Source organism: Eulemur rufifrons, chromosome 6, assembly GCF_041146395.1.
Source record: "Eulemur rufifrons isolate Redbay chromosome 6, OSU_ERuf_1, whole genome shotgun sequence".
Taxonomy (NCBI): Eukaryota; Metazoa; Chordata; class Mammalia; order Primates; family Lemuridae; genus Eulemur; species Eulemur rufifrons.
This window is the reverse complement of record NC_090988.1, coordinates 51,996,697-52,012,991: the sequence shown is the minus strand read 5'-3', so window position 1 is coordinate 52,012,991 and position 16,295 is coordinate 51,996,697. Positions and strand designations below refer to the sequence as shown.

Genomic DNA, 16,295 nt, shown 5'->3' with positions numbered 1-16,295 from the left:
GGTCTGGCCCAGGCTCTCGGGGCAGGATAACAGCGGAGAAGTCAGTCACCTCATGGAGTGGACAGGACAGACGTGTGGGCACAGGTGAGCATCCACCCCCTCCATTGCCGTCGGGGGCATGGCATGGCCCAGTGACCCATCAAAGCTTCCAGGTCAGGAAGCTAGGGAGGGCCTCCCGAGGGGGACCAGGCCCCACACTTCCCAGAAGGAGCCCTAGGCCTGCAGGGGCGTCTGAGAGGCAGGAGTCCTGGCCCAGCTGGGCCTCAGGGGAGAAGGCAGCTCCCTCCAGGAGAGGCTGTGGCTGACACGGGGCTCGAGCCCACAAGGAGGCCGGGGGTCTCGAGCCCACAAGGAGGCCGGGGAGCCCGCTCCCACAGCGCTCTGAGTCCAGACATGCTTCTGCCAGCTCTCCTGGGTTCCCCGGTTTCTACATTAGGTACAGACTAGGACAGACAGGTCTTCAGCTAATGCCCACTCCGGTCTGTGAGAGTCTTGGCTCGGCTGCCACCCCCTCGGGGGCCCACGGGGGTGGTGTTGCTGTTGGCATACGTGTCATAACTGTTGTCTGAACATACGGAGAGCTCATCGGAGACCTCCACGCCATCACTGATCTCTGCTGGGCCAGAGGGAGACAGAATATGAATTGAGGAGGGTGAGGGCATTGAGGATGGCTGGCAGATGGGGTGGGAAGGGTGGCCTGTGACAACCCAGCCGGTCACTTGGAAGCTGATGGTACCACTGGGGTCAGGCTGGCATTGAGCCTGGCACTCAGGCCCCTTGGTCTCTGCGGAACCCTCTGGCCTCACCCGGTCTGCTGTTCCCTGGAACTGCACTGTCCAGCCACAGAGAACCCGCTCAAGTGTGGCACCCATGTCTTTACTCTCAGGGCCTTTGCACACATATGGCCCCTCTCTTGGGAGTGACCTCCCCATCAATACCTTTTTCCTAATATCTAGCTCCGGTCTTCTCATCTCTGTTATTTCAGCCCCCTGGAAGCCTCTCTGAGTGCCCCCAGCTGGGCTGGGGTCTGGGCACTATCTCCCCAGTGCCTGGCAGAATGCCAGGCATTGAACAGAGGCTCAGGAAAGGTCTGCAGCGCGGAGCTCAGCCCTGGGGGGTGACAGCTTGCTCTCCGTGCCCAGAAACGTGCTCCCTCGCCACCTCTGAGCATACGCTGCCCCTGCCTGGAATGCCCTTCCTTCCCTCATTCACCCAGCGCCCACCTCGAACCCAGGACCCAGGACCCAGGACCCAGGCCCCTCCTGCCCATCCCCCACATCTCAATACGTCAGTCGCCCAACCCTTCCTCACTGCCCCAGGCAGCTCTGACCACCCTCTCTGCTCAGCACCCCATCTGTGAGAACTCCGTTTCCCCGTCTTTGTTACATCGCTCCTCCTCCGTCAGACTAGGAGTGTCCATGGGGACCCGCCATGAGCAGGGCCGAGATCGGTATTTGTGGCATCTGTGTACGAACCAGGCAGAGGGGGATGGGCCTTCGAAACGGCCGCCTTCCCTGCCCCAGCCCTGCACCTCAGCCTTGCCCGCGGCACTGACACCGAGCCACAGGCTGTGTGGAAGTGTGTGTGCCTTCGTAGGTAGGTGGGTGCAAACCCAGGCGGGTTTGTGTATGTCTGTGCCCGTGTCCCTCCCGGTGCGTGCTGCATGTGAGCGTGTGTGCGAGCACGTCTGTGTGCACACGTGGGGTGTGGAGAACTGACGCCAGTGCGGCGTCCACCCGTGTGCGGGGCTGCGCACCTGAGAAGATGAGCTTCTCCTTCATGATGCTCACGTCCCGGCTGGTCCGGCGCACCGCGGCGCTCAGCATGATCTGCTCAGGGTTGTAGCTCCGTATGCCACCCAGGCGCCACCTGCAGAGATGGTCCCATGGACATCAGGTCCTTTCCCATCCCTTCCCTGGAGCAGGGATCCTGCCCACTTCCAGAGCCGCTCTGGATGTGGCCTGAGAGACCAGCAGGACTCTTGTCCCACTGTACAAATGGGGAAACTGAGGCCCAGAGAGGGTTGGAGCTGGGGCTTGAATCAGAGCCTACTCTCAACCGGGGCTCTCTTGCCTGCCTCTGACCTCCAGAACCCTACATCAGCGGCCCCAGCTCAGGATCGGGGCTGGCCAGTTGTCTCAGGTGCCCCAGTTATGCACCTGGCTCTCTTTGGATGGGACAAATTTGGGGGCAGGAGAAGCAGGAATGACCCTGATGGGCTGTCCTGGTGCACATGCCAACCTCGGGGAGTCCCAGCTTATGTCTCCTATAGCTCCGCCATCGTGACCAGGCTGAGCAAAGCCAGAGGGGAGAGCCCAGGGAGGCAGGGAAGGAAAGCAGGGAGGAGGGCGGTGGGGGCTTTGCCCAGAGCTGGTCTTCACAGGTTCCTGAGGCAAGGGGCTTAGAGTGGCTTGGGGTGGGGCTGTCCACTGCTCCATCTCAGCAACACTAATGGGGAGGGACAGGCCAGGGCACTGATGCCTCTGGTGGCTGAGACAAGTACGAGGCTGGGAGGTGGGGCGTGCACAGGGCATGCAGGGACCAGGCACCGAGTGGGGAGGACTCAGGTTCCCATGCCCAGCCCGGGTACTGTTTTTGCTGCTGTTGTTCCTCTGAACTAGCTCTACGGCCCTGGCCTCTGAACTTAGACTTTTCCTGGGGCCTAGGCGGAAGGGTTCACCGGATCCCACCCCTTCCCCACCACGAGAGTGGGTGGTCAGCTTCGAAAGGAGAACCCAACGCCCTGGGGACTGAATCCTGCTTGGGTGGATGGAGGCAGCCAAGACTCCACAAGAAACCAACTGCAAGTTTCTAGATGGGGTCAGCACAGCAGAAATGGACAGACAGGAGGACAGGCAGACAGATGGATGAACAGAGCAGACAGACAAGGGGAAAGCAGGAGGCGGGAGGACGGCACCTACGCCGTGGCGGGGTGGCTGCCCTGTGAGCCCCGAGGGCGGTGATTGCACCTACTCCCCGCTGTGCCCCAGCACCAACATCGGTGCCTGCCACTCACGGGGGCGCAGCAGGCACTTGCTGAGGGAATGAACAGAGTGACACCCACGGGGAAATGACAGTCTCCCCCTCCTGTCCCCCACGGTCTGTCCTCCATTGTGCCTCTCCTGATCCCCAGGAGACAATGGCACCGCCCTGGCTGTATCTGAGCGGGGTGGGCACATCTGTGCCAGCTGCTGGAATTGCCACAGGGTGGCCTGCCCAGCACACTGGCAGCTCCATGTGACAAGGCCTGACTCCTTGCAACAGGCCCAGCACCAGCTGGCACGTGTGGGTGTCTGCGACTGAATGAAGGAGGGAGTGACCGGGTGAATGTCTCGCAGCCAGGGAACACCGTTTCTCCTCCTAGAGGCCATCACTGAAGCTGCCTGACCCTGAAGGGCTCAGGCATTTGACCAAGGGGGACCTGGATCCCTGCGCTCTAGGTCTCATCATGGAAACTAACACGAAAACCCAGAAGGAGGGTGTCAGTCAGGGTTTCTGCAGCCAGAACACCCGGAACAGGACGCTCAGCTATTGTGGGGTCCCCAGGGGACGAGTGGGAGGGGTGGGAGTCAGAGACAGGACATAAAGAAGAGATAGAAAGAGATGAGAGACACTCAGAGGGAGACAAAACAGTATGAACGATGGGAGAGGTGAACCCGGAGGAGAAGATGGGAAGAGACAGCAACTTGGTAGAGTCTGCAGCGGGCAGGTGCTGAAGGCCCCTGTGAGTGCCAGACGCAGAGGGGCGGGGTGCCCAGGCAGGGTCCCCTCCCCCAGAGGGAGACACTTTGGTGCTGGGAGAGGCCAGGTCAGGAAGCTGCCAAGGAAACGCTGGTCCCCGGCTGCAGAAACCGCGGTGGGGACAGAGCGCAGAGGGACACACACGGCCAGATGGGAAGAGCAGAGAGGAGGACTGCGGGGGTGGGGGAGGCTTCAGGCAGGGGGAGGTGTCTGCGAGTGTGACCCATGGGTCACGGGCTTGGTGCACGGCAGGTTTTCAGACAGAACTGGAGAAGGGGGTGGCAGGAGGGAGAAAGAGGAACGGGAGGAGGAGGAGGACCACACCAGAATTACCTGATCAAGTGATAGCTGTGAGATGCCAGAGTGCAGCAGAGAGAGGGGGAGGGGGAGAGGAGGGACATGCGCCGGATCAGAGCAGGATGGGACAGAGAGAGAACGTCAGTCAAGAATAACACCCCAGCCCCTTGGTTCCTGGCTGAGTGGGGGCCCCGGGCTGGCCCTGAACCCTCCCGGGACCAACCGCACCTCCCCGCTGCAAGCACACCCCAGCTGTCTCGCTGCGGGCCGGGGGTTCTCAGCGTGGCACGAGGGTGCTGAGTGCTGCTGGGCCACCCCGGCTGCCGGGTGAGCAGGCAAGCCTGGAGATGGGCCGAGAGTCGCCTAAGTCCACACGGCAAATCACGGCAGAGCCCAGCTCCGGGCTCCCAGCTGGGCATTCATTCCGGAAGCCACCCAGCCTCTGGCTGAGGGAGGGTGGGGTGGCTGGGAGCCCTTCTCCTGGCTGAGGGCCCAGGGCTCAGGGGAGGGAAGGCTGCGGAAGGGGTCAGAGCCTACTCACTTCTGGAGCACGAAGATGCCAACGATGAGAGTGAAGGAGATGAGGTCGGTGGTGACCCACAGCAGACAGTACTCGTCCGGGGCCTGTGGGCAGACGGCCGAGGCCGGCTCACGTCAGTGAGTTCTTTCATGCCATCCTGAATGGAGCCTTTGGGGGCGCTTAAGGACGAGGGGTAGGCACACTGAAGAGAGGGTCTCTAGGGCTCTCAAGGGGTCAGGACGAAGTCGGCGCCCACTGCCCTGGCCCACGTCCTCCTCTCCTCTCGGGTTCACCCCCTTTCCGCAGGCTGCCTTCCCTCTGCCCTCCTCTCCTCGTAACCATCGTGGCTCCGATCTGATTCAGGGGCACTGGCACCCTCTCAGCCTCGGGGGACCTTCCACCTGCCCTCCGCGTCCTCGGGGAGGTGGCAGCAGGGCCACAATCCCACTGCCGAAGACGGAGCTCAGGGCCCAGGCCCGAGTGCGGGTGCGGGTGAGCCGACGCAACGCGGCTTTGCTCCCTGTTCTCTGACCAGATTTCAGTGCTCCCCATTCTAGTCCTGTTGGCACTTTCTTTTTCCAATGACTTCCCTTCCTTTGAAACAAAATACAATAAACAATCCCCCAAACCAAAAAAACCCAAGCAGTTGTTTACTTCTCCAGGGCTCTTAAGTGACATTTTTCTCCCTGAGGGTGAGGCCCAGGGTCCTCCCGGCACCCAGTGCAGATCCCAGAGGTCATGCAATCCTCCTGCCGTGAGCCCGTGTCCCCACCACGGACTCCTCACCCCAGACCCCACCAGGGACAGCCCCGAGCACAGAGCCTGCTGCGTGGGCCCCAGGCGGCTCTCAGCTCTGCCCCCCGACACCCTCCCAACTCACCATGATCCAGAGCGGGGAAGGCACCTGGGACAGGGTGTGGGAGTTGTCAGAGGTGACAGACGGGACCCCCGCACACCACAGCAGGGAGAAGAGCCACGGTGCGTTGACTGTGTAGAGGTTCACGCTCAGGTTCCAGGACGCGTAGTCCCTGGAAGGCGGGGCAGACGGACAGAGGAGGGTCAGTTCGTGGATTCTGGCCACTCCAGGCACAGAGTGGGAAGCTGGTAAATCAAGTCCCCTTCATGACCTCACGCCACCCTCACAGCTGACCCTGGAGGAAGGAACATCTTCTCCAGAGAGCTGAGCTCAGCCACGAGCCTGGGTCTGCCCTCCATGTTCTACGTCTCATCTCTGCCCGGCTGTGCGGGGGTGACAGGCCGTAGGGAGGCTCAGTCCTCCCTCCTCTGGGGGAGCCCAGGGTGGGGCAGGGCGGGCACCTGAGCTCCTGGCGGGACACCTGAGTATAGCGCAGGTTCAGCCGCTGGATGTGGCCCCTCCGCAGGCTGGCGACCGCCTCCTTGGAGCCCGACGTCTGCTGGAAGCCCGGGGCCACCTTCCGCACGAGGGGCCGCTGCCTGTTAGGCAGCCACATGACCTGCGGGCAGGAGAGGGCATGGCTTCTGCAGAGGGGGTAGGAGTACCTGCCCCTCCTGGAGCACCTGTCAGGGTTACAAGAGATGGGACCTGGCACGAGGTGAGCGCTCAGACACAATCGTTAGCAGCGGACGGCGTGGTCCCAGCCAAGTCTGTGAAGCGCCCTGGCAACAATGCAGGAAGCTTCCCGTCTGGACCACTGTCACAAGACGGACAAGCAAACATCCCTGACTTTGCACGTGGCCCCAGCATCCAGTGTACTGCCCTGAATTGGTGTCAGATTCCTCTGGTCCCAAATTGCTACACTGCAGTGCTGTGGGCAACGCCTCACAGCAACCAGAGAACCAGGACCTGCTCCTCCTGCCCTTTGTACATTCAAAAGGATTTTCTTATTCCCCTCTTGTCGCCACGATGACCCTGCTAGGGAGGCGAGGGGCATGCATCCTCAATTTACAACAACGAAAGCTGCCGTCTGGGGAGGGGACAGGGGGAGCTTCCGTGGGAGCAGGACTGCAGCCAGGCCGGGGCTTGGGGGGCCTCACCTGGTGCTGGGGGAAGCCGGAGCGCAGCACGGCCTCCAGGGTGACGTTGAGGAAGCTGCTGCGGTACGGGTGCTCCCGGGGCGGGTCGCGCAGGTTGAGCAGCAGCGTGGCATTGCCCTTGGCCAGCTCCAGGAGCTCCGCCAGGCTGCAGATGGACTGGTTCTGGGCCTCCTTTTGGTCGGAGGGTGACAGGGAGCTGGCCGTCCAGAAGGGGTCAGTCTGGCAGGGACCGGGACACACATGGCTGTGTCACCAGCCCTTTGGGGCCCCCACATGCCTTCCTGGCCACCATGCATGGAGACTGCTGGGCCGCCAGTGTCTGCTGGTGTGTGTGTCAGGCAAACTGATGGCTGCGGCCCTGTGGGGGCTCTAGAAGTCCCCAACCCTGACCTTTCTACCCCACATCCTGCTCAGTGAAGGATGACTTGCTTGGAATGTCTCCCAGACCCCAGCACGGTTCTCCTTTAGTAGCATTTCAGACCAGAGAACCAACCTCTCTTTAGAGTTTCAGAGTTAACACTTCTAACTATTAATTGTCATCATCACCATCAACTTTTTCCGGTGAGGGAGAGGGACCCAGAACAAGCAGTGACAACCATGAGATCGGGTGGCAGTGGCAGGAGCCCAGAGGAGGTGCTAACTAGCCTGGCTGTGGCTCAGGGATGGTCTGGGAGTGGGGGTCACCGGAGCTGATGGCTACCCCTGCCTCTGTCACTTCTTGGGTGCCTGTCCTTGTTTTCCAAGGCTGAGACTGGGCCGGGTGCAGCCAGACCTTCAGGAACCACTGGCCGGCGTTGAGCCTCTGCAGGATGGTCCAGTTGAGCATGGAGGCGGGCCTGCGGGCCAGCTCCGGGAACTCCTCCTCCACGTTGGTGGTCCGCCGCAGGGTGGCGTCGTGCATGAGGAAGGGCACACCGTCCAGGCTGGGGGGGGGGGGGCAGCGAGTCACCGCCCACAGGTCTCTCACCTGCCCACTAGTGACCACGCCCCCACCCCTCCCCGCCCAGCAGGGACCGGCTGGCTCTGCCCCTCTCTGGGCCTCAGGCTCCCCGTCTGCACAGGGAGGACAGTGGGCTGGTGGGGGACCCCGAAGGGCCAATGCCCTCTGACTGTCTATGAGGGTCAGATGGGAGTGGGGACTGACGAGGAGAGAGGGCTGGGAAAGGCTGGGCCTATCCTCTTGGCAAACTTGGAAGGTCGGTGATACCTCATTTGATATTGGGGAAACTGAGGCAAAGAGAGGAAAGTACCTAGCTCAAGGTCCACATCCTGTAAGTGGTGGAACCTGGTTTGGCACAAAGTCCAGGTGATGCCATAATGAGAACAGTGCAAATACAGGCCCCTTTGACAGATTCCTCCCCAACCCTCGCCACCCCACCAGGGCTGCCAGTAGCTCATATGGCACCTTAGTGTGAAACAGTAAAAAACACCTTTACCCCTCTTCCCCAAGGCATTTTACCATCATGTGCTAGTAGACACAATTCTATGATGTCTACACTGTGAACAGTGTCCTCACATATGTGGTGGCCTTGTTCAGTACACAACCTGTGCAACTATATATAGCAGCCCTGCCCTCTTCCCTTCTCAGAGATAATCTCTGTTATAAGATTGGTGTGAACTCTTCCTGCCATTTATACTAATATATACTTGTATATCTACATGTATAAACTGTATATGTCACTTTGGTATGGTCTTTTCAAATATAACTGGCATCACAGTGAATGTATTGCTCTGCCACTCGCTCATTTTATGCAGGAGAGTGTTTGAGTTCTATCATGCAGAGCCACATAGATCCAGGCTTTCCTTCAAGTGGGTCTGTGGCAGGGCTCCAGGTCCCCATCCCCCACCTCTGCCTGCACTAGGAGCATTTGTTCTTTTCTCTATTTTATATCCTGGAGTTTGGCACGAGATTCATTTGCACGAACAGGCTGCCTGCCCTGCTGTGAATAATCCCGGCCTCCTCCCTCCCACCCCAGAGGCTCTGAGACCAGAGGTTCGGCCAGCAGAGACCCGGGCGTGGGTGCCACTTGGGGGGCGTTAGTGGTACTGTCTTCTTTCCCCCACACCTACCTGATGGTGATGTCAGCCTGGAGTCCATACAGTCTCTGCTCCAGGGCCTTCCGGAAGGACATGAGCGTGTGCTCTGGAGCCAGCTGGGGAGGAAAGGGTGGTGAGGAGAGCCAGGATCCAGCTGATGCCCTCCCTGCTAACCGAAAGCTCTGCACGCTGGGAGGCTGGGTGGGCCTGCTTCTGATCCTGGCTCCTCCGCAGAGTGGCCGCGTGGCCCTGGGCACCCACTCCGCTTCTCTCCGGTTCAGTTTCCTCATCTGTTAAATCATGCCTACCTCACAGGCTTTTTGTGGGGAGAGGAAGGCAGGGTGGTTTGTGTCGCTGTGTACAAATGCCTGACATATAGCCAGCACTTCACAAATAGTAGCTATGATCATTACATTGTCACTGCTGTGTCGCAGGCACTGAGCTAGCTAGACACTGCCATGGGAGGGCGTTTGTACAGCCGGGGCTGAATGTGAGATTCCCTCTTGGTTACACCCTGAGCCGAGTCCAGGTGAGACCCTGCAGGGAGAGGAGAGGGCAGACGGGATGGTAGGGTCTCAGTGGGGTGACCGGTTTCCTCATATGGACAAACATGACAATACCGTCTCCCTCCCTGGGCTGTTACATGGATTTAAAGCCCCCAGCACATTGCCTGGTACATACAGTAAGTGCTTAATGACTGGCAATGGTTAATTCTGTAGCATACAAATCAGGCGACCCTGGTTCCAGCTGTGACTGCCATTACGTAGCATGTGACTGTAGGTGTATTTCTTCCTCCTGTGGACCTCGTTTCCCCATCCGCCCCTTGAGGGGTGTGTACACACTGTTCCCTGGGGGTGCTTGACGGTTGGGAGCCTTGGGGCTCCATGTGGTCTGAGGACCCTGTCCTACCCTTTGTGGCCACTGGGGGTCAGCATCAAACCAAGGATTGGGCTAAGACCAGGCCCGTGCGGGTGGAAGACAGAGGGAGGAGGACCCCTGTCAAGGAAGAGATGGGGTGGGAAGGATTCCCCGGCTGATCTCACCCCCCCCCACCCCAGGACACGCTCATTCCCACCTTCTCTCCCTCTGGCCATGGTGTTTTCTAACTGCGACACACTCCCCTCCTCTGAGAAGCAGCCAGGCAGCTTTGGAGCTGCCTGAAAAGGAGCAATTCCACTTCCCAGTCACAGACCTGGGGCCTCAGTTTCTTTAGCTATAAAATGGGCTAATGTTATCACCCTTACCGGTGAGATGACAGATGTCAGACACCCTAGCCCAGGGCCTGGCGCACAGTAGGGTCTCTGTAATGAACTCCCTTCTTCCCCTTTCCCTGGCACAGAGCAGCCCTGGGGGACGTGCTACCTGTCTCCCAGTCCAGTGGGCTGTGTGAGGCCCCCCAGAGGAGGACCACAGAGGCATAGAGAGAGAGGCGTGCACTCCCACCCATCCCTCCTCCAAATGTCCTGTGGCCACGCAAGAGGTGCCAATGCTCCCTCCCACGTGGGCTGGGGCTGCAGAAGGTAGAAGCTTACGAGAGGCTAGGAAGGCCCCTTGGTTGGGGGGGGGGAGTCTTTCCTGGAAGCTTTTATTTTTTTTTTATTTTTTATTTTTTTAAGACAGAGTCTTGCTTTGTTGCCCAGGCTAGAGTGAGTGCCGTGGCGTCAGCCTAGCTCACAGCAACCTCAAACTCCTGGGCTTAAGCGATCCTTCTGCCTCAGCCTCCCAGGTAGCTGGGACTACAGGCATGTGCCACCATGCCTGGCTAATTTTTTCTATATATATTTTAGTTGGCCAGATAGTTTCTTTCTATTTTTAGTAGAGATGGGGTCTCACTCTTGCTCAGGCTGGTCTTGAACTCATGACCTTGAGCAATCCACCCACCTCGGCCTCCCAGAGTGCCAGGATTACAGGCGTGAGCCACTGCGCCTGGCCTCCTGGAAGCTTTTATACACAGTTAAGATCTCCCTGGGTTAGGTGCTGGCCTCTTAGAGAAAGAGGCATGGAAACCTGGCCCTCCTTGGCCAGACTCGGGGCTCCAGGAAGGCCCCAGAAGCACGTGTGAATTCTCAATCCCCATGGCAGAGCGCCCACCCACAGCAGGCAAGTCCAGGTGGGGGGTGTTGTCAGGAGGGGTGCGTGGGGGCTGGTGGCTGTTACTTAGGTGGGCAGGACACTGTGCTGAGAGTCCCAGCTTTGGCGGTAGTCTAACCAAGTATTAAAACACACACACACACACACACACACACACACGGCATGCCTGAACAGGAACGAAACATCCAGGGCACACACACAGTCTCTGAGACAGGGATGTGCGCTTGCCACACACACAGATGTGTGGACACGGAGTCAGAAGCCCCCCGACAGGTAATCATCTGAGGACCCACGTGGCCATATGTGACACATGTGTCATCACAGGGACGCACAGGGGAGGCCCTTGCCAGCACCTCAAAAAGTGCCACCAGGATGAGATCAGCCAGATGCACAATGTGAAAAATTCTACAGGACAAATGACTCAGTTTCTTTAACAAGTAAACAAGGAAGCACAGGGAGGGGGTGTTAGGGACTACAGGGTACTCAGGAGACGTCACTGGAGGCACTCTGTGGACCTCGCTTGGATCCTGATTTTTAACAACTGAACTATACAAAGATATTTTTGAGACAACAAAAGAAAATTGAACATGGATTTGACATAATATTAAGGAATTATTGTTAATTAGGTTGGGTATAAGAACAGCCCTGTGATTATATTTTTTAAAAAGCCCTTATGTGTTAGCGATGTGCCCTGAAGGACACGTGGGTAAGATGACATGGTGTCTAGGACTGGCTTTACTACAGCAGAAAAAGCAAGGAGGGGACGGACGCAGCGAGACTGGCACGATGTTGGTAAGCGTCGACGGGGGGACTGGACTCATCGTGCTGCTCTTCATTATGAGTCAGGACACTGTTCTTCGCACTTCTGTGCATGTTTGACATTTTTCTGTTAAAGAAAGCCGTCCTCGCTGGGACCGCCTCACTCTTCCCCCTCCTCCCCCTCCTGCACAGTCACACTGCTTTTGTCCCCTGGCCTCTGAGTCACAGAGAGAAGAGGAGCTAAATCTCGACCCCTGAGAAGAGAGCCCACCCGCCCGCAACCGAGCTTGGGCCCCGCCTGGGAAGACTGTGCTTCTCTAATGCTTCCAACTCAGCCTTGCACCGGCCAGTGGCGTGGGCGTCACGAGCCCCGAGACACACAGGCATGTGGCAAACTGCACCCCAAATCCAGATCCCAGCTGGCTGCCTCTGGGAGGGGCTGGGCGGGGGCCAGCCTGGGGTTTGGCGGGAGGCACCAGGGTCCGCTCAGGGGCCGGGGTCTTCTCTAGAAAGTAACACCCGCCAAGTGCAGTGGAGGAGGATTCACGGCTGTCAGATTTGACACGTCCTTTGATACCAGTAATTTGGTGAAGTCCTCTTTACCACCCTGAAATCCGGGGACACAATGGAACTCCCAGCAGAGACCAAGCCCGCAGGAGGTCCCCGAACATCACCGGGGGCCACGGGTGGTACTGCCTCTGTTGAGAAGCACAGGCTCAGGGCTTTGGTGGGTGAGCAGACCCTGGTCCAGAGAGGGGGGCCGGCCTCCCTCTTTCCGTGTGCTGGTGCATATCTGGGCACTTCACATGTGCCAAATCTGCTTCTCACAACCCTGTGGCGGGCACTCTCGCTGCTCCCATGGTACAAGATAAGGAAACCAGGCAGAGACGGGACCTGGCCGGGCTCCCACAGCTGGCGCGGGGCTGAGGCGGGTTCCAGCCCGGGCAGCACGGCCCTGGAGCCTGCCCTCTCAACCGAAGCTCTCCCGCAGGGCCACAGGGCACCTCGGCAGAGCAGGGTGCCGACTTCAACTCCTTCCTCCCGCTCCAACGCAATCCGGCTCAACTGTCTTCACTTCAGCCGTGGGCTCTGCATGTAGCCCGCTGTCCCGCCCCCACAGCCTGGGGGCTCCCCTGCTGCCTGGTCACAGCCCCGGGCCCCACACCCGGCATCTCTCTCCTGGGCCTTCCTAACCCACAGGCAGGTCTAGCCCAGGCCCGAAACCCCCCCGCATCTCTGCAGGGCGCTCAGGACACATGGTCCATCTTCCTAGCAAGGTGCCTTCGGGACTGTTCAGGACTTGGTCCCACCCGGGCTCTCCGGCCTCTTCACCAACCCCTCCCATATACCTCCCACAAAAGAGCTCAAAGCGGTTGCCATTATATTATACATATTATATCCCTTTCCCAACAAGAGCCTCCCCTAGAAGGGCAGCTGCACCCCACGCCCCACCGTCTGCTAGGACCTGCAGGTGGCACTCACCATGGGGGCCCCGCGGTGGCCAATGAGGGCAGGCTTGGGGCCTAGGTCCTTTTTCTCCATGATGCAGGGGGAGGAGATGGTGAGAGGGGCCAGGTAGAGGGCAAACACCACGGCGAAGAAGGTACAGAGAATGGTCACCTGGGAGGCTGCAGACACAGGGCCATGAGCGCCGCCTGGTGAGCCGCTCCCCTCCTGCTAGGCCCAGCCACAGGCCCGGGGCAGGCTGCAGGCGGGATGCTGGAGCCCACTTCCTCGTTCCTGCTGGGAAGGCGAGCCCCCCTCTAACTCATACGCACGCGTGCACACACACAGACGTGGCGGGGGAACGCGGCGCAAGGCCGACTGAGGCGGCACCCCGCTGTGGAATCCGTGGGCCCCTGAGCCAGAGTCCCCTCGGCTGAGTGAGGGCCACCACATCCCCAGGTCACCCAGGTAAAGTGCAGGTGGGGGCAGCAGGCGCCGGCTTGCGGGGGGTTGGGAGGGGCAGTTCATACTCACAGGACCGCTCTGCGCGGGCGAACTGTCCTGCCACGATCCAGGAGAGCACAGTGACCGCGGCCAGGGCCCCCACGTGCAGGAACGGTGCTGTGCCCTGTGCGGGGGAAGAGGGAAGAGGGCCTGGTGACTCCCAGCCGTGTCCAGACCCTCCGGTCACCAGCGTCCTCGTGGCCTACTTCTACCTGCAGGGCAGCCAGCCCCGTCTCCGTTGGCCCACTGAGGACGCTGGAGTCTCAGGACCCAGGCTGGCGGCATCCTCCCCGCCTCTGGCCTGCGATGTGACCCTGGGCCCCTCCCTGCCCCTCTCTGGGCCTTGGTCTGGAGAAAGGGCAGTGACAAAAGGTGCCACCTTGTTGCAGGGGTCCCGGGGGAGCAGCACCCCCCCCAACTCACCTGCAGGGAGATCAGCAGCACCTCCCACTCGTCCTCCCACAGCTGGGCCACCGCCGACATGGCCACCACCGTGGAGGCCAGGATGACCACCAGCCCTATCTGGAAGGGCAAGAGTCACCAGACAGAGGGTCAGAGCAGGTGTGAGGGTCCCCAGTGCGTCTGAGAGGACAGAGGGGAGACAGAGACAGACACGGGAGGGACGGGGAGTAAGAGAGGCGGACCCAGCGGTGCAGGCGCGGAAGGAAAGAGACAGGCATGGGCTGAAAGGAAGCCAGGGACAGGCAGAGGAGATGGCAGGGACAGACTGAGGCAGGAGGAGGCAGGCAGACCCGTGGAGGAGGAACAGCGAGAAACAGGGGAGAGGATGGAGAGAAGGAGGGGCCCTAGGTGTAACAGAGAAGTCACCCTCCTCCCATAGACATGGAAGGCGAATATTGGCAGTGGGGAATACGTAACAGAGGGAACGGCCTGGAAAAATGGCAAAAATATTTTCCTGTCTCTTTAAAACATCCTCCACTCCGTTTGAGAACTACAGCTGCACCCCTGCCCCAGGCCCTTGGTTGGGAGGGGCAGGGTCTTTTGTTTATTTGTGCAACAGGAGATGGCCCAGCCTGTCCCCTCCCTGGTAAAGGGAGGTCACAAGATTGTCTTCAGGGGAGATGGGATGATCAGAATCGTCAACTGTAATTGCTTGAAGCTGAGGACCCATCCTTTAAAAGCTCTGTATTTCTGTGTATGTCCAGGAAATTTGGATTTTGAGACAAGAAGTTCTCCCATTTTTTCTCCTTTGCCGGCAAAGTAATAAAACTACTCTTTCCTCCTCCCCAAATCACTTGTCCTCATATTCTGATTCAGCCTCGTGGACAAGTACTGAGTTTTCAGTGACACGAGGAGGGAAGACACCCAGCAGGTGGGGGCCTCCTCTGGTAGGTCACCTCCACGGCTCCCCCCAGCCTCCTGGCGATTTGGGCCTGACAGACCAGGAGACCCACTGGCCAGGCCGCAGGGGCAGCGGGCTGAGGAGCTGGGTCCCCTGCAGGAGCCTGACGTGGGCCCCGCCTCGCACACTGGGCTGGGCTCACAGTGGCCCTTCAGACAGGAGCGAGCAGAGAGGCAGAGCTCTGCCCCGCCCGCCCTGTCTCCGAGCCTCACCCTGGGCCACAGCCCCGTGCACCGGCTTCCCGTGTGTGGGGAGGGCACTGCCCTGCAGCGGCTCCTGCAGAAAGCACGGGGCGCAGCTCTGATGCAGGCCTAGGTGGTACCTTCAAGAGACAGAGATCTCTGGGGACAGATGAGCTCTGCATTCCTCAGACTAAGTGAAACTAAGCTAAGGTTTCTGGCTCCTCGGCCCCCACCTTGAGCCCTGGACCTCGCTCTACCCACCCCCCCTGCCCACACCAGCAGGGCTGCCTCCCTGAGGCCCAGGCCACACCTGTCCTCCCAGGCCTCCTGCAGTCCCCACTCTGCGGGCCAGTCAAGGCTTCCACACACTGTCCCCCGGACTTCTCTACGCTCGTCCCCTAACTCCCTCCTGAAGGCCCGTCTTCCCCACGACACTGCCCAGCCACCCTCCCCATGTTCTCTCCACCGCAGGGTCCTCACCCCTCTGGCTCCCCCTGCAACGTTTTCCCCAGACGGGGCAGCACTGTGAGACCCTCTAACGACTGAACAAGGACTAAGTGGAGGTTCCAGACAGTGAGGGCAGGCGGTGGCCCACCCCTCTTCGCTCCCTTCGCTGGGCAGGGGAGATTAATTCTTGCCTGGGATTACGGTTTCCTCTGGAGGCTTGTCCTGCCAGCCCATCAGCCTGGAAACGAATGTTCCCCGAGAAACAGTGACGAGGCTGAGATAGGTGAGGGCCGTTAGGGGCTCCGGCAGGCTGGCTCGGGGATGGGCTGGGTGGGTTTATTCTGCCAGCGTCCCAGCTGGGCTGTTACATCTTCATTCCACGTGCAGGGAAACGGGCGCAGAGAGCAGAAGGGCCTGCTTGGCCACGTGGCTTTGAAGGGGCAGATCCAGAGACAACCCCTCTGCCTGTCTCAGAGGCTGGGCGCTGTCTCGGATGTCACGCTGCTGTCAGGGAGGCTGAGGAGCCTCTGGGGGGCTCAGGGAGTTCCTGACAACCCCCGAGAACCCCTCCCTCAGTACCCAGGCCCCCTCCCTGCTGTCCCTCGAGGTGGTGGGAGGAGGATCTGGACACTGCAGGCATCTCTGGAGGGCTGTTTCTGAGAGCATCTTATTACAACACTTAACTGCTAGTGGAAAGAACTTGCAGTAAAGCCGGTTCCCCAGAACCCTAATACAATTAAAAGTGCTGCTGTCTCTAGTCTCACAGTTGCCGTGGTGGTAAGTGTGTGCTCGGTGGCACTACCATACGTCATGTCCGTGGGATTACGGCGCGGCCTTAAGCCACAGTAACGGCGCCGACTCCCAGCCATGCAACTGCCATTCCTTAACTGCG

The 16,295-nt window shown here is 59.7% G+C and overlaps 1 protein-coding gene across 1 annotated transcript in view; it reads right to left on the bottom strand.

Annotated features, from left to right (window-relative positions):
• Positions 1-16,295, bottom strand: part of GDPD5 (glycerophosphodiester phosphodiesterase domain containing 5) — an 84,190-nt gene continuing 67,895 nt past the window's right edge. Inside the window, exons 8-18 of the mRNA XM_069469238.1 lie at positions 13,835-13,933; positions 13,442-13,535; positions 12,944-13,089; positions 8,645-8,727; positions 7,347-7,497; positions 6,575-6,793; positions 5,876-6,033; positions 5,439-5,586; positions 4,580-4,662; positions 1,757-1,869; positions 1-613 (exon numbers count right to left, since the gene is read on the bottom strand). Coding sequence (XP_069325339.1) covers positions 465-613; positions 1,757-1,869; positions 4,580-4,662; positions 5,439-5,586; positions 5,876-6,033; positions 6,575-6,793; positions 7,347-7,497; positions 8,645-8,727; positions 12,944-13,089; positions 13,442-13,535; positions 13,835-13,933 — 1,443 coding nt within the window. The 3' untranslated portion in view covers positions 1-464. The remainder of the gene's footprint in view (positions 614-1,756; positions 1,870-4,579; positions 4,663-5,438; positions 5,587-5,875; positions 6,034-6,574; positions 6,794-7,346; positions 7,498-8,644; positions 8,728-12,943; positions 13,090-13,441; positions 13,536-13,834; positions 13,934-16,295) is intronic.